General features: G+C 38.2%; 2 protein-coding genes across 42 annotated transcripts in view; one reads left to right on the forward strand and one right to left on the reverse strand.

Annotated features, from left to right (window-relative positions):
- The window catches only part of LOC310902999 (uncharacterized protein), a 322,682-nt gene extending 306,718 nt beyond the window's left edge, over window positions 1-15,964 (forward strand). For all 16 annotated transcript variants that reach the window (XR_014587205.1, XR_014587206.1, XR_014587207.1 and 13 more), the window contains 3 exons: window positions 4,449-4,536; window positions 5,455-5,548; window positions 15,491-15,964. The gene's annotated coding sequence lies outside the window, so the exon portion shown is untranslated. The remainder of the gene's footprint in view (window positions 1-4,448; window positions 4,537-5,454; window positions 5,549-15,490) is intronic.
- CTNNA3 (catenin alpha 3) overlaps window positions 1-16,470 on the reverse strand; it is a 495,101-nt gene that overhangs the window by 8,673 nt on the left and 469,958 nt on the right. For 22 of the 26 annotated variants that reach the window (XM_083845405.1, XM_083845404.1, XM_083845422.1 and 19 more), the window contains 2 exons: window positions 11,698-11,803; window positions 5,453-5,587 (listed from right to left, as the gene is read on the reverse strand). In XM_083845405.1, the coding sequence (XP_083701531.1) occupies window positions 5,453-5,587; window positions 11,698-11,803 (241 nt within the window). Of the gene's footprint in view, window positions 1-5,218; window positions 5,309-5,452; window positions 5,588-11,697; window positions 11,804-16,470 lie in introns of those variants that run through there. The other 4 variants (XR_014587170.1, XR_014587171.1, XR_014587172.1 and 1 more) reach the window with 2 other exon arrangements.

Raw genomic sequence — 16,470 nt, forward strand, 5'->3', positions numbered from 1 at the left:
ATTTACAGTTTAACTACACTTTAACCAAGAATTAAGTATCAAATACACAACTTATTCAGTATTTGAAGTCAAAAGTTAAAAACCTTTTGGAATCAAGGCCAGCTATTTAAAACGTATCTGAATTGAACCATTGGACTTAAATGTGTTTGAAGCAAATTTTGTTATATTAATCAAAGAAGGACTGAATTTGATTTGACTATTTCTAAAAATAACATGAAATCTACATTTTAAGGAATAGTGGCGAAGTCAGGAAGGGGATCAGTAAAACTGCTAGCTTGCACTTCCGGAGGGCTGACTTTGAGCTGTTCAGGACACTGGTTGGCAGAGTCCCTTGGGAGGTGGTTCTGAAGGGCAGAGGAGTCCAGGAAGGCTGGGCACTCTTCAAGAAGGAAATCTTAATGGCTCAGGGGCGGTCAGTCCCCACATGCCCAAAGATAAGCTGGTGCAGAAGACCGGCCTGTCTGAACAGAGAGTTGTGGCTTGAGCTTAGGAGCAAAAGGAGGGTTTATAATCTTTGGAAAAGAGGGCCACTCAGGAGGACTATAAGGATGTTGCGAGGCTGTGCAAGGACAAAATTAGAGAGGCCAAAGCTCATCTGGAGCTCAATCTGGCTACTGCTGTTAAGATAACAAAAAATGTTTTTATAAAATACATCAACACAAAAAGGAGGACTAAGGAGAATCTCCATCCTTTACTGGATGCTGGGGGAAACTTAGTTACAAGAGATGAGGAAAAGGCTGAGGTGCTTAAAGCCTCCTTTGCCTCAGTCTTTAGCGGCAAGACTAGTTGTTCTCTGGATACCCAGTACCCTGAGCTGGTGGAAGGGGATGAGGAGCAGAATGTGGCCCTCATAATCCACAAGGAAATGGCTGGTGACCTGCTACAGCACTTGGATGTACGCAAGTCAATGGGGCCGGATGGGATCCACCCAAGAGTGCTGAGAGAACTGGCGGAGGAGCTGGCCAAGCCGCTTTCCATCATTTATCGGCAGTCCTGGCTATCAGGGGAGGTCCCAGTCGACTGGCAGCTAGCAAACGTGATGCCCATCTACAAGAAGGGCCGGAGGGTAGACCCGGGGAACTATAGCCCTGTCAGTTTGACCTCAGTGCCAGGGAAGCTCATGGAGCAGATTATCCTGAGTGTCATCACGCGGCACTTGCAGGGCAACCAGGCGATCAGGCCCCGTCAGCATGGGTTTATGAAAGGCAGGTCCTGCTTGACGAACCTGATCTCCTTCTATGACAAAGTGACATGCTTAGTGGATGAGGGGAAGGCTGTGGATGTGATCTACCTTGACCTCAGTAAGGCTTTTGACACCATTTCCCACAGCATTCTCCTCGAGAAACTGGCTGCTCGTGGCTTGGACTGGCGTACGCTTCGTTGGGTTAGAAACTAGCTGGATAGCCGGGCCCAAAGAGTTGTGGTGAATGGAGTCAAATCCAGTTGGAGGCCGGTCACTAGTGGAGTCCCCCAGGGCTCAGTACTGGGGCCAGTTCTCTTTAATATCTTTATCGATGATCTGGATGAGGGGATTGAGTGCACCCTCAGTAAGTTTGCAGATGACACCAAGTTAGGTGCGTGTGTCGATCTGCTCGAGGGCAGGAAGGCTCTGCAGTAGGATCTGGATAGGCTGGAGCGGTGGGCTGAGGCCAACTGTATGAAGTTCAACAAGGCCAAGCTCCGGGTCCTGCACCTGGGGCACAACAACCCCAAGCAGTGCTACAGGCTGGGAGATGAGTGGTTGGAAAGCTGCCTGGCAGAGAAGGACCAGGGAGTATTGGTTGACAGTTGGCTGAATATGAGCCAGCAGTGTGCTCAGGTGGCCAAGAAGGCCAACAGCATCCTGGCTTGTATAAGAAGCAGTGTGGCCAGCAGGTCTAGGGAGGTGATTGTCCCCCTGTACTCGGCTCTGGTGAGGCCGCACCTCGAGTACTGTGTTCAGTTTTGGGCCCCTCACTACAAGAAGGACATGGAGGTGCTCGAGAGAGTCCAGAGAAGGGCAACCAAGCTGGTGAGGGGTCTGGAGAACAAGTCTTACGAGGAGCAGCTGAGGGAGCTGGGATTGTTCAGTCTGGAGAAGAGAAGGTTCAGGGGAGACCTCATCACTCTCTACAGTTACCTTAAAGGAGGCTGTAGAGAGGTAGGGGTTGGTCTATTCTCCCACGTGCCCGGTGACAGGACGAGGGGGAACGGGCTAAAGTTGCGCCAGGGGAGGTTTAGGTTGGATATTAGGAAGAACTTCTTTACTGAAAGGGTTGTTAGGCATTGGAATGGGCTGCCCAGGGAAGTGGTGGAGTCACCATCCCTGGAGGTCTTTAAAAGACATTTAGATGTAGAACTTAGTGATGTGGTTTAGTGGAGGACTTGTTAGTGTTAGGTCAGAGGTTGGACTAGATGATCTTGGAGGTCTCTTCCAACCTAGACGATTCTGTGATTCTGTGAGTTGTTGAGCAACTAAGGTAAGAAGACTTACTATGGTACACTTCTAGTTTTTTCTCCCTTATTTATAAGCTTTTCTGTTAATTACTTAATAGTTCTTTCAATAATGCTGCTATATAAAATAGTGTTTTAACCACTTTGTATTCATCTCCTTAAAGAGTGGAATAATAACTCTAAATGTAAACATCTCAATCAAAATAAACAGGTGAACTGTTAAGAGTGGAATCCTGACCATTGAAGACATTGGAGTTTTCCTTTCCCAGGGCCAGGATTTTAACAGCAGTTATCTTGTTTTCTGAACTGAGGATGTTTACATTTCAACATTTTTTTTCCACACAGAGCAGCGATAATTCCATATAACAAAAAAATTAAGGTTTTAGTTTAAAAGTGACACAAGAAGATGGGGGTTCAAGAAAGCACAGGTAAAGGTCAAGAGTTGGAAGCACTTCATTAGTTGCTATGTTTCTTCATGTACCTGCCAGATGACATTCACCATGGATTTAGTCTCCGTACAAAATAAATGGCTACAAAATAAGCCAAAGGGAGACTTTCTGTTGTGATTTTTCTTTCCTGTTACTGAGAACTGATCCTTCTTCCTCAGTTAGCCTATCTTTGGCTCACCTTTGCCTTGCCACGCTGTCCCCTTGGAGTATCAGAGACTTTGTGGAACTGCTCTACGGAAATCTGCTTTATTGCACGAGTGGACAATCTAGGGGTGTTTATTTCTCAATAAGCTTAATTACTGTAAAAATGTGGCTATTCTGTAGGTTATCTATGTGTCTGTGTACCTAGTAATTACATTAACAGACCTCAAGAATATTTGGGGGTTACTGCTTTTTACCTATTTTTCAGGTGGAGAAATTGAATATAATCAGGAAAACAACTAACCGTTACTTGAACCTAAGTAGGATTTGAAGAACTGAAATCGAGTCCTATAATTAGACCAGGCCCTGTGTCAGAGTTAAAAGATAACTTACTTAAGTACCATAAGACCATTTCCCTGATGTGCCATAATGGAACATAACACTTGTATGTGTTGCTTGTATGCTAACCAACTCCCTTCTAAGTTCTGCTGCTTTCGCTTAAAGGAGGGTTTTAAAAAAACAGATGTCTGATCATTGAAAAAAATGGTCCTTGAGAAAAAGAGAATAGTATGGTTTAATTTAAATTCTTCCCTAGCTGCCTTCTTCACTTGGATTAGTTTGCAAAGCAATGGAGACAAATGGTTTAGTTTATGGTGCTTGTTTTGAAAACATACTGAGTGTATGAACTATAATCTATGCCCTGATTTTACTTACCAGTAAAGTAGTTATTTTTAGGAAAAGCTACCTGTGTTGTATGTTGCTATTACGTACTTTCTTCCTTCTTTAAACTAGTTCTTCTAGGTAGATGGACTTCAGAAAGCAGTAGTAACTGAGCTGACCCTAAATAAGTAAGAACCGTATTCCTTTTTTATGCTTCCAAAGGCCAGGGGATTTTTATGTACTCACACTTACAAGCATACACTGGGCACATGCAGGGGAAGATACAGTGTTATTACATAAAAAAAAAAATAGGCAAACATTTTTTACAGCTCTCAGTAAAAGAAAATTTTAAAATAATATTCTATCTCTTAGTGAGTGAAGTCAACTTTTAGAAAACGTAGTGTTTTATTATTGTCAGATTCAAATGCTATGTAATTGTATGCACGGGTTAAGGCCCTCTAAGCAGCCCTCCACCATTATTAGTTGAAACAAACTGAACTGACAGTTCCCAATGACATGGAGAAGTAATAGTGAGGAGAAACAAACTGGCTGAACAAGGAGCAGCAGCTGTGCCTCTAGCACACACAGGCATCAGTTCTGTCAGAACAATAGCTAGGGACATGAAGCAACATAGAAGAGCAGTTTTTTCATTGAAGGTCACACAGCAGTACTGGCAGGACAACATCCAACAAAATATTGCTATAAAACATCAGTATTTCAAAATCTTGTATTGGTAACGGTGGGTTCTTTTCTGCTTTTTTTAAGAACATACTACGTGTTCTTCTGATACATGTATGTACTGCAAGACTGCGAATGTGTGAAGTTTTCATTAAGAGGAAAGTATTATTAAAAGGTAAGAGTGGTGTGGGAAGCTCTTTCATTACCTCTTTTTTGTCATTTGTTTATGTCTGGATATCATAATCCCATATGCCACAGATAATAACACTAATAATCAAAGAATATATAGTTATAATAGTGATAGCATATATAGAATCATAGAATTTTTAGGTCAGAAAACACTCTTAGGATCATAAGTCTAACCATGAACCTAATGCTACCATGTCCACCACTGTACCATGTACCTAAGTGCCAGGTCTGCATATCTCTTAAATATCTCCAGGGATAGCAACCTCACTGTTTCCACGTGAACACTTACAATTATGTTTTTGCTGAGAACAAATGCACAGAAGTTCCATAAAATCATAAGCAACATCTTTTCCATGTCTAATGATATTTAGCTCACAATAAGGCAAATCAAGAAATGTATTCAACAATCAAGTCACCTTTGCTCTTAATTTTCTTTAGTTCTATAGGGATATACGATCTCCTGCATGTCACAGCAGATAGTCAAGAATTCCCCTCAGCATTTTGTTCTGAAGGGGAAGTACAGCTCTGGAGATTTCTTTTTGTGTATGCTGATATACACCTGTGCATACTCCATATATGTGAAACTAAACAAAACTAAAATCCACTATCATAAAGGCGTTACAGTCCTTATAAACAACGTACTCCAGAACAATAGTGAAGAATAATACCTTTTAAGAATCTAAAAGGAAAAAAGAAATCCACAAATGATTGCTCTGCCTTTTAAGTCACCAGTCTTATGCTTCACTTTCGTAGATTCTCTGTGTAAAGGGAGTGTAAAAAGAAAAAAAGCGAATAAAAGAAGAAATTCATGACTATACTAGAACATAAGCACAGGAAAGGACAATGCAAATATGACAGATTTTATTTTGATGAATAGTAATTTATACCATTTTTCTACTTACAGCAGACATGATGAGCTCTCCACCTAGATTCTGGATTTCTGCTTTAACTTGACTGCAGATTTTAAGCTGATGGGAGTATAGCTTGATCTGTTCCAGGTAAGCCAACAAGTCCTGTTTACATGATTGGTCTGGACACTGAATATAAAGGAAGGAACAATAAATCATATACGCAGTGGCTGATTCAAAAATTTCATCCCAGACATCACATTATTGCTTCGCTGAGGAATTACTCAAATCATTCAAATTAATCCCTAACTTCCCCATATTCACTTGAACATCACAGAGCTTACCTCAGAAACATCACTGATCAAATTCCTTAATACATGGAATAATTACTTTTCTTTCAATTCCTAGGAGACTTTGACTTATTTTTAAGAAGATACCTACAGTAATATTTATGTGGGCAAATGTAAACACACAAATGCAAGAGCAGTGTTAACATTTATACAAAATAATACTTTATCTTCCAATAATGATCTACATTTTAGCATTCCATCTAGTGTATTTAGCTTGATGGCAGATCTTCTGTATCAGAGGGAACATGAAAATAAGAATGTCTTACAGCTAACTCACTTATTTGAATACTTTATAAAAAATAACATATTTCTATATTCGCTTATGTGAACACCAAAAATACTTGGAGGAGAAATACTGCTCTGTGACTAAGAAGCTAGTCACCCTAAGACCTCGTGTGTGTTTGTTCTAAAGCTGTTCATTGCTCTGGCAAAATAAAAATATCTTAGAGGTGAATGGTGAGCCCTCAGTGTGCTACCAAAACTGTGAAGTAAGCATGAGAAACGAGAAATTGATTCCTACAAGTTCCTCAAAGGTGTATTTTTAGCCTTTGTATGCTGTAGTTTGTATTGGAAACATGGCCATTTTCATTTGATAGGAAATTAAGTTCAGTTTTATATATTAAGAAAAGAAAGTATGTATGTTCCCAGCCCAATGCAGAGGCAACATTCATCTGTTGTTTCATAAAGTTAGACCTTTGTGTTTACGGAACAGCGACTGATGGAGTAATGGTTTAAATCTAAGAAATGTTAAAAGCCAGAAAAAAATGCTAATTCTACTTCATGAAGTACTTTACTTAAATTACTGGCTTCGTTGAAGAAATTTGATACCTGCTTAAAATGGGGGTTCTGATGATCCTCTGTTCTTCAAGACTCTGCGCTTAGTATTGGAATGCTTAGATAAGCAGACAAATTAACCTGAACAATTTTTAAGTAATTAATATGCATTAAATGTCTATCCTTACCTTGTGTTCTGCTAGATCCATTACTAAAATGTTTTTCGTATTTTGGCATAGTTTAGGAGAAAAATGGAAGTGTGTCTTGACATCCTCTCTTTATTGATGTGCACCATTTTTCAAAGTGGTCTCAGTATTCAAATACTGATACCTCTGTGGCTGTTCAGAAAACCTGAATACTCATTTTTTATTTCTGAAACTAATTCATAGAAATCTGTCCTTCCAGTCAAATGCAGCTGTGAGCTATTTTAACTATCAAAGCTATGCTAAAAGTGTATTTCCTGCAATGAGCTGCTTGCTTTTCTATTTTTTCTTCTCCACGGTTTACTTTTCTCTTTTCCCCACTGGAAAAACTTAAGAGAGAGGCAGATGCTGATCAGTATCTCATTCTTCCACTTCAAGTAGTGACAGTGTCAATTACAGAAGTTCAGAGACAACGTTTTAACTTTATATAATAATATTGGCAGGATTATTTATATAATAATATTGGCATGACAGTCACATTTATTATCTGCCTTGTATGCATTTATAGAAGAAATGTGTAACATTTTGGGAATGCTGAAGATGATATGCATCAAAGATAGGGAAACTGCCACTTAAGAATGATACCTTCAGGTTGAAACAATTCTGGTCCAGCATTCTGGACCTCTGGTCTGGAGAATATTGGTTGAGTGCTCAGTAGCACTCAAAAAAGCAAATACTAGGGTAAAAAAGGTGTGTTCAGTTGCATAATTACATTTCATAAATCTGTGGTATAACCGCAGTTTTACTGCCCTGTGCAAGTATGTATGGTGCATTGTTCCCCTGTCTTGCACAGAACAGGTAAGTACAGAAAAGATTTTCATGAAGATCAGTATTCTCTCTTCCAATGCAAAACCAGAAAGCCAATAATAGTAACTCGCCTAGTCAAAACAGGAAATGGTTCTTCACACTGTGTTAATTGCAGAAACCTCTGTGGAGAATGATAATCATGAGAATCGTACATGGGTTAAAAAAGTCACTGGAAAAAATAATGAAAAATAAATACAAGGAATATCAAAGCTATCAAATGTACCAAAAATGTGTTTTGGTAAGTAAATTCATTAATGGTTACAGGAAGTTGGAAGACCATATTGTGGAAGTATCATGAAATATGTACCATCATCTTACTGAGTTCTGTATCTAGTCACTACTGTCAGCAGCAGGGTATGGAGCTAAATCAACCTATGGTCTGACCCAGCGTGCCCATTTTTATGTACTTTACCCCTGAAACTTTACTGGATAAAATCAAACCAGGAACCAACATAATACAAGGATGTGGTATGTGTAGGGTTAAAGATAACATTTTGTATTACCTTATGCAGGATAAAGTACAATTACGAATTATAGCATTATAGCATATCCCGACCAACTGTAAAGAGATATTAGAAAGAAATGTACTCTGTGAACAGGATGTTCCACGAGGAACCCTCTGCATAGTGCTCAGAAACATCAGGTACAAGCAACACTTGCTTGGTAGTGAAAGAAAACACTGTTTTCTGTTTTGTATCGATCCCTACACTTCCAGAATTACAGTAATTAACATTTTCTTGCATTGCTGTATTTATTGATCCTGACTAGAAGACCACTATACATTGAGGAGTTAGAGATCTATGTATCAGTGAAGCTAAGCAGGCCCAGGCAAGTGCTGTGCTGCACGTATCACAAGGCCTTCAGGCCTGGGTTGTGCTGCAGAAATCCCTTGGCCACAGCATATGCTTGGCCAGATGTTTGCAGTGGAGGAGCCTGCAGCAGTTCCCTCCTCGTACTGGTGGTAAGGGCATGTGCATATCCTTGCCTGTAGGACTGCAGCGAAATGTGACCATCCTTTTTGTTTGACATTGGAAATAATGAGTGGAGTTGCTTTTCTTTAGGAAAATCCCATGAATAGCTGAAATGAAAATGGAGGAAATCTCTTTTATGGACAGTGTTTGCCCAGAATGCTGCGCGTGGATCAGAGGCCCATCCGGTGCTATACCACCTTGGGTTCCCACTATATGAAGGGACAAGATTGCTGTTATCTCCTAACAGTGGTGGTAAATGGCATTGTAAATGATACTTCACAGTCTGACTGCCTTTCTTACTGGGCTCCATAACAGACCAGCACCTCCTGCTGCAAAACAAATGGTTACGGAGGCATCGTTTAGTAAAAACCTTAATCTACAGCGTATTTCATTAAAAACAGGATGTCCTGCCTTATATTCTTTGGGCTTTCAGGTCACAAAATTGACAGTGGAGTTGAAACATTGTTTAATTTTATCATCAATATACTTGTGATTGATGTGCCTAGGTTGATGTTGATGCTTAACTGGGATTGTGTTCACAGTTGTTAACTCTGAGTCATCTTTAAGTGATATGAATATGGACTGAAATTTGCTAATTGAATTGCACTGTGTCCCTTTCTTTTCAACACAGGAATTTATAAAAATCTTAAGTGAAAAACAGTGTAACAGAGAGGCGCTCTTGCACCTGATGATTTATATAAAATATTGCAAATAGAGTTTGATTTTTTTTCCCTAACAGGAAAACCATATGAACTATGTAATTCCACAGTTCCTGAACTTGAGTCTCTGAAATTACATGGAGTGTGAACCAAAATCATTTGTTTGAAAATGTTTTATGAGCAAGAAAAGGTCAAAGAGATACGACGATGATTCTTCATTATGCAGCGATTGCTTATTTCAGATTCTTGCTCAGGTCTGAAGCTAGGTAGAAGAAATAAAGCAGGTTTTGCTTTTCTTCCTTGCATGTCACTTTGAATACTGAAAATACTCATCATACGTTACTACGGTGCTGATAACTGCAAAGGCATAGTCGGAGTAGCAGTTAAATCCTGGGATGACTGTGAACAGTAAGGTAATAGAGGTAGTATCAGAATTGCAGACAAATAATTGAAATGATTTAGGGTAGCCTAAGTTCAATAACAGGTGTTGAAGAAGTGTCAGAAAAAGTACATGTGTGAAGAATGCAAGCACGTTTATCTTAGAACATATACTTGAAAAATGGTACAACCTGCAGCTGTTACTTTTCTCTTTTGAAGTAAATAGTACAAAACCATTTTTACATGACATCAAAAATCACACAAATTAAATGTTACTAACCTATTTTTAGCAAAATATTTTACTGTATTTATTGTAATTGAGAAAGGCAATCACTAAATTTCATCAAAATTTATGTTCTAGTCTAGACAGCAAATTCTTGAAAGGGTCCTTCAGTTTGTACCAAATTCAGAGAACAGCTATTAGCCCACAGGGAATGTGAAGTTTCTTTTCTTTTAGGACACCAAGAGAGCAGGACAGAGGTAAAATAACAACTAAGTCAAATAATATACTATTAAAAATAATATACTATTTTACTAGCTAAAGTAATAACTAGGTCAAATAATAGTTGAGTAAAGAATTGTTAGTATTTACAAATACCATGGAGATTTAAAAAGCACAGTGACACAGTTAAGAAAAAATCTCGGTGAGATAAAGGATGATTTGGCATGAAAACAAAGTATATAGAAGTTGAAAGATTTCTAGCCATCAGAGGAATGAGAGGATCATGTTGTACATCTTGCAATAGGAGTAGTAAAGTCAAGATTTTCTCTTTTACTAAGTTTGATGCATATTACAGTAGTGATTGTAGTTGTGTGCAACACAGAGGTATTGAACTTACTGAATGGAGATGGCCTGGTTCACTCATATCCTTACGAGGGCTTTTTTGGTTCGTGTCTTTATTTTACTGTTTTTGTTTGTTTGTTTATTTGTTTTATTTATTGATGTCAGCATATATGCTTATTTGCTTCTAATGCTTATGACATGAATTTAGCTAAAATGCAACACCTGTAACTGACTAGTATGTGTCAGGTGCATACAAGATGCCACAGGTAATAAATATCAGGGGTCAGATGGGTTACCAACTGTGTGTAAGCTCTGACCTAGAATAAATAGAAGTTATTTGAGTGAATTCAGTAAAGGGTTAAAACAACTTGAATAACTTCACATTTCCTGGCACTTTGGAAGGTACACAGTGGTTATGAGCTATAATGGTTTTTCCTCACGCTAACTTGTTCATGTTTCTAGTCTGGAGTCACAGTAATAATACAAGAAGAAAATTTTAGGTAATTTAGGTAAGAAATACTCCAGTAAAAATTCACCATATTGTAAAAGGAGTAAGACTGTATTACATTCATCTTTAGCTTTGATACCACATCATTTTCTGTAATAAATCAGTAAAGATTACAGATTTTTAATTTTAGTTTTTAAATGTTAAAAACAGAATCTGTAAAGGAGGCAGTGTACTTGAAAAAGATGTGCTGTATGGAAGAGCACCTGTCAAGATCAGAAGTGAGGACATTTTACCTATTTTTTTCCACAAATCAGCTCACAACTGTATAGACCAATAATAGAAATTATTTTGTCATGTTATCTGGATTTCAGAGTCATATAACAGAAAAAAAAATTGATCTTTCTTCATAGATGTTAGAAAAATAAGTTTTATCTATGAAAATAAAAGTGAGGGGAAGAGTGGGTGTGAAAGACTGACTATACCATGCTACTCTGGACTTAAAAGCCAGTCACAAAAGACTAGGTAAGTAAATGGCTTAATAGTTGCTGACTAAAATTTCACATGGTTCTACTGGCACAGTCTGGCCCTAGTACTATCTACCCTACTTAGGAAAGAGGATTGCGTGTGATTAGTTGCTTGGTGTTATTAATGTATTAAGGTAGCATGCTGCCATCCTAGCCAGGAAGATGACCGTGCTTATGAATTTACATAGATCCACTTCTGTTTTTTCAGGTGGTGTCATAGGTTTTTGTTGTTGCTGTGATGTATCCGTCAATTCCAAAAAGTGAGAATAAAAAGGAAAATTAGACAGGTAGATCTAAAAACGTCATTACTATTTCTGTAAGTGACCTTCTCAGGTGTTGGAGCTTCTGTGGACGTATTAATCTGTGACAAAGGTTAATGCACTGCTAAATAAATAACCTACCTGATTGGCAATCAGCCGTGCTAAGACATCCATCCTTGATCCTGACTCTGAAATCATTTTTGCTGCGTTAATTACATCAGATGTGTTCTTCAATGGTCCTCTACCCCTTCAAATGAAACAAAGCCTTTATTACATTATTCAAAAACTGAGAATAAATCATAGCCATGCAAATCAGGCACAGAAGAACTCAATTGAATAAAAATAATGAATCCATACAACTGTTTTGTTTTCATGTCCCACAAATTTGCACTGCTTGGCATCAAGTGGATGCAGACGTACCAGAAAAATGTCACAGTTTGTCTCATACTAGAAGCACAACGCAAGCTAAATCCTAAGAACAGGGATTTTCAAGCCCAGTCCCATTGTGTCATGTACAGATAATCCTAAGAAGGAAGTGGTGAAGTTTTAGTGCAGAGAAGCCTAATGCTGTTTGCTGTAGTTACCCTGTAGTTTTATGATTTTTATGTTCATTTCACTTCCAGCGATTTTCTAGTAATCTCTTTTCTAGTCAATACAAAAAGAAAGTTCATTGCAGTGATGTATTCTGAGCCTCATTGTGGATGTTTAGTCTGAAAACCTAGGTTGTTTTTATTTTATTTAATTGGTGTACTCAAGCATGAATGGAAATATGGACAGGGCTGCAATGAAAACCTACAAATACTCCTCCACAATTTGGATATGCTGTTTTCTCAAACCACTTCCAAGTAATTTCAGAACAATTGAGGAAAACTGTAGAGTTTTTGTGAACAGGTTGTCAAAAACCCACCTTTTTCTTCAGGCAAAAAACTTAAAATGAAGTATTTCTGGAACATTGAAAAGAAACTAAATGCTTAAGGTAGCTAGTATTGACAACCATTATCTTCATATTCCCTTGTGCTGCAGTTTCTTCAACACTGAAGTAATACTTCAGCTCAACTAAAATCAGCACTTACTGTGTTTGACGCATATAAAGCGAGCACCCTTGCTAAATTCAGCTCTGCACTTCAGCCTTTTTGATAGGAAGATTTTTAGTTTTATTATGTAAGCATTTAATTCCTGAAGGTTTCATGGCAATTTACAAGATCTGCAATGGACAAAGGAAGTGGGCAACACAGAAAATTTACTGAACTTTTTTGCTCAGATGAGGAGACCCTTTTCTTTGAAGTCAGTATGGCATCATATATAAACAAAACTAGCCATTTCAGTAAAAACTGATTAACAAAAGACATTAATATGCTAAAAAAATTACTGTATGTAGTCATACAAACATTCAGTAAAAAGTGATGACAACATGGTTAAACTCTTCTTAAATACAGTCTTTGGCCAGAGGGAGGGGGAGGGGTGGGCAAAAACATGCTTTGCAAATGAATTTTGCAAATTTATTTTGTCTTTATTTTGTGTTGTTGTGTTTTTTTAAGTGATTTTATTGTATATGCTTATTTGCTTCTAATGCTTATGACATGAATTTAGCTAAAATGCAACACCTGTAACTGATTAGTATGTGTCACGTGCATACAAGATGCCACAGGTAATAAATATCAGGGGTCAGATGGGTTATCAACTGTGTTCCTTCTTTTCTGTTGAAGCCCACATCTAGAAAAAAACTGGAACTGGATAGGATGCATGTTACTTTACTACAGAAAGGTATCTTCTTGCAATGGAAAACCTATTTAGTGAATTGCTCAGTTTATAGAAAAATACTGCATTTGGGAGATGAAATTTCAGATGCAAATCCCATGTTTACAGGTCAAGTACTTCAAATTTCACCATGCGCTTCCATTTGCCTTTCCTAAATTTTACCTTTTGATGGTTACTTGCACAACTGAATACTTATATTGCATACAGAACTTTCCCAACATTTCAGTCCACTGGTTAGATTTTCACCATTATTTCCCCTGTGGTTACTTCCAGAGGACACCGTTAAATTGTTCTTGGCAAGTCTTTTTGGTGCTGTACAAATAACGTAAGTGGTCCAGAAACCATCCTGAGAAGTTACAACCCAGTCTTATCAGTCAAACTACACAAAAAGGGAACATAGCCCAGAACTGAAGAAGCAGGGAAAGGAGAGTGGAAGTAACAGTGACAACTTACCTTTTAGTTCAGATTAACTACCTGACTCCAGAGGTTAGAGATGCTAAAAATCTATTAAAGCACATTGTTTGTTGTTTTATTTTTTTCCCAGTCAGTAGATGTCTTCCTACCAGTTTTAAATGTCCTTGCCTTTTACCTATCAACTTTGAAGTATGAAAATACACTTTTCTTGGTTTTCTTGGGAACCTGTTTCAATGAGCTATCCATCTCTGTCTTTTAAGATACTTGACTTGGTGCCCTCTCCATGTCATTGTACCAAGCTCCCCTTCCTTCTACAAATGTACTCCAGAATTATCCTCCAGCAGATACTGAATCATCCCTCCTAATCTGTGAGACTACTGTGGTGCTAATCCAGTTGTTAAAAATAAAAAAAAATAGTATAGATATAGACTTCAACGTAGATGCTTGTGATGATTACCTTAGCTCATTCACATATAGCAGCTGCTTAGAGAAGGATTAAAAACGTAATTCCCACTATGTACCGTCTGCTGGTCAACAGCACCAAAAAAAATCTCCTTTACAGAGAAAAGTTAAAGTATTTTCCATCTTTTTCCCTCTTCCGTGAGAGAAATTCCAATTTATTTGTTGCGGTGTTCAGTAACTTTTTTTAATCAGCCTTATCTTACTATTTTTCCACTGCTTCCAGTCTCTATAACATTCAGAGCCAAGCTTGATCTCACACATCCCAATCATTTTACTGGGTTGACAGTCTACAGTGGACTCTAAATGACTCATTTTGATTCATTCAGTGGAAGATCTAACCCATCTGTTTTCCTCACGCATCACTATTTACAAGCACTAAAGCTTTATTAGCTAGGTAAGTTTATAACACGTTCAAGGTTATGAAAACAAAGATAAGACAGAAAGGACTATATTTATGAGCAATTATACGCCCTTGAGGTAGTGATGGCTTGTTACTATATCACTTAAATTAATTTTCTACCAAGTGAGAAGGGGACTGGGAAAAGACGATAAATAATTTAAGAGCAGCATCTAGGTAAGTCTAACTAGAGGGAATGTATTTGAATTCTGAACAATGAAGTCAGCTGAGAGTATCTCAACCAAGTTGTAGGAGAGAAAAGCTTCACAGAACCGTCTCTTGAAAGCTAAGAAAAAGAAACCCTAGAACTTGTTAATTGCTCTGACACTGAGGGATTTTGTGATGGAGAGACCTAAGCCTCTCATTCTTGCTCCAAGCCACGATGACCAGTGTGTCTGCAGTCAGTCCCCCACAGTGCAGTGCCTGCGCACTGTCATAAACAACTCTAGTGCTTAGCAGGTATCAGTATCTGCGACAACTTTCTTCCTTTACACTGCAATTTTTCGCTGAAAAGTAATTATCAAAAATACTCCCTTAATTCCAACTTTTACCTCTAATTGAAAAGCCTTTGCCATCGCAATCTTCTGTCTCTGAGCAAAGTTTAGCGGCTTACCTCTACTCACTGTACTCACCTCAGCAAATGTTTTGCTTCCCCTTCATCAGAGTTAACGAGTCCTACTGACTAGCCAGTCTCAAAAAACAAACTCCGAACATGCATCTAATGTAATACTCATAGCTAATGTGGCTCTCATGTGACAGGCTAAAAGGAAGTAAAACTCTCAGAGCATATGTGACTGCTAATCTTAGAACTAGAATACACTACTCTTATAGCAATATTTTCAGAATCTTTTATCACTGTTTTCTTCACTGGTAAGGAATGACTGGAAGTATTTCTACTTACAGATCCCAACTAAAGACAAAGCCTAAACCCCACAGAAGAAGGATGTAACCAAAGCTGCTTCATGCTACGATGGACTTTGTCTGCCTCCCAGTTCAGGGTGCACCGTTTCAGATGAAATTTTTGAAGTTCTGAGTGTTCATTCAAAACTATAGGACTATGCATTTAAAAATCAAGGTTATAAACAAATAAACCTTTTACTACTGGCTGCACATCTTTATCACTTATACCTGAAGAGCACTCGGTAGAGTTCCTCAAGAAATTAGGTTAGGGTGAACATAACAGTAGATTGTACAGGTGAATCCCCCTTGCCATTTTATTAAGGCTCTGGGTAGGGGAGGAAAGAAAGTTCCATTTTCACTTGCCATGTAGCCCAGTCTCAGTTTACAGGTTTGGAAAGCTAGGAGAAAAATATTCTTCTTGCTAGGAAACCTGCAAGCATAACTGACTAAAGACACACTCAGCATTTACAGATGTAATGGCTGAAGCATTTCCACTCATTAACAAAATAAATGCAATACAAGTAAAAGCACAGCCAGATGAGAAAAGGCCAATGTGAAGAAGTACTAATCGGTATGAGGAAAAGGACTGTAAACTCTTTGAATTAAATAATATTGTGTAGCTTTTGCAAGTGAGGGAATTAAGATTTAAAACAATATTTGCCTTATGGGTATCCATGAATGGGTCAGGAAAGTCCCAGGAACTGCAAACACAACATAGGTATTACTAACCATTCTAGCATTCTAGAAATTCAGATGAGTTTATGAAGACAGAAGTTTCTCTTTCCTCCTTTTTTTTTTTTTTTTTTTGGCCTCAGAGATTCAAAAAGGAGAGCAGGTCCAAAAGCGTAGACTTTTTTGGTAGTGAGAGCTTGATGACATGTATGTAGCAAATACCGTATTTGTAGATGAGTGTAATGTGGGCTGGTATGGCTCTGCCTTGTTTTTATTGAATTAAGTGTGCGTAAGTCGGTCACAGACCATGA

This window comes from Anser anser (assembly GCF_964211835.1).
Source record: "Anser anser genome assembly, chromosome: 7".
Taxonomy (NCBI): Eukaryota; Metazoa; Chordata; class Aves; order Anseriformes; family Anatidae; genus Anser; species Anser anser.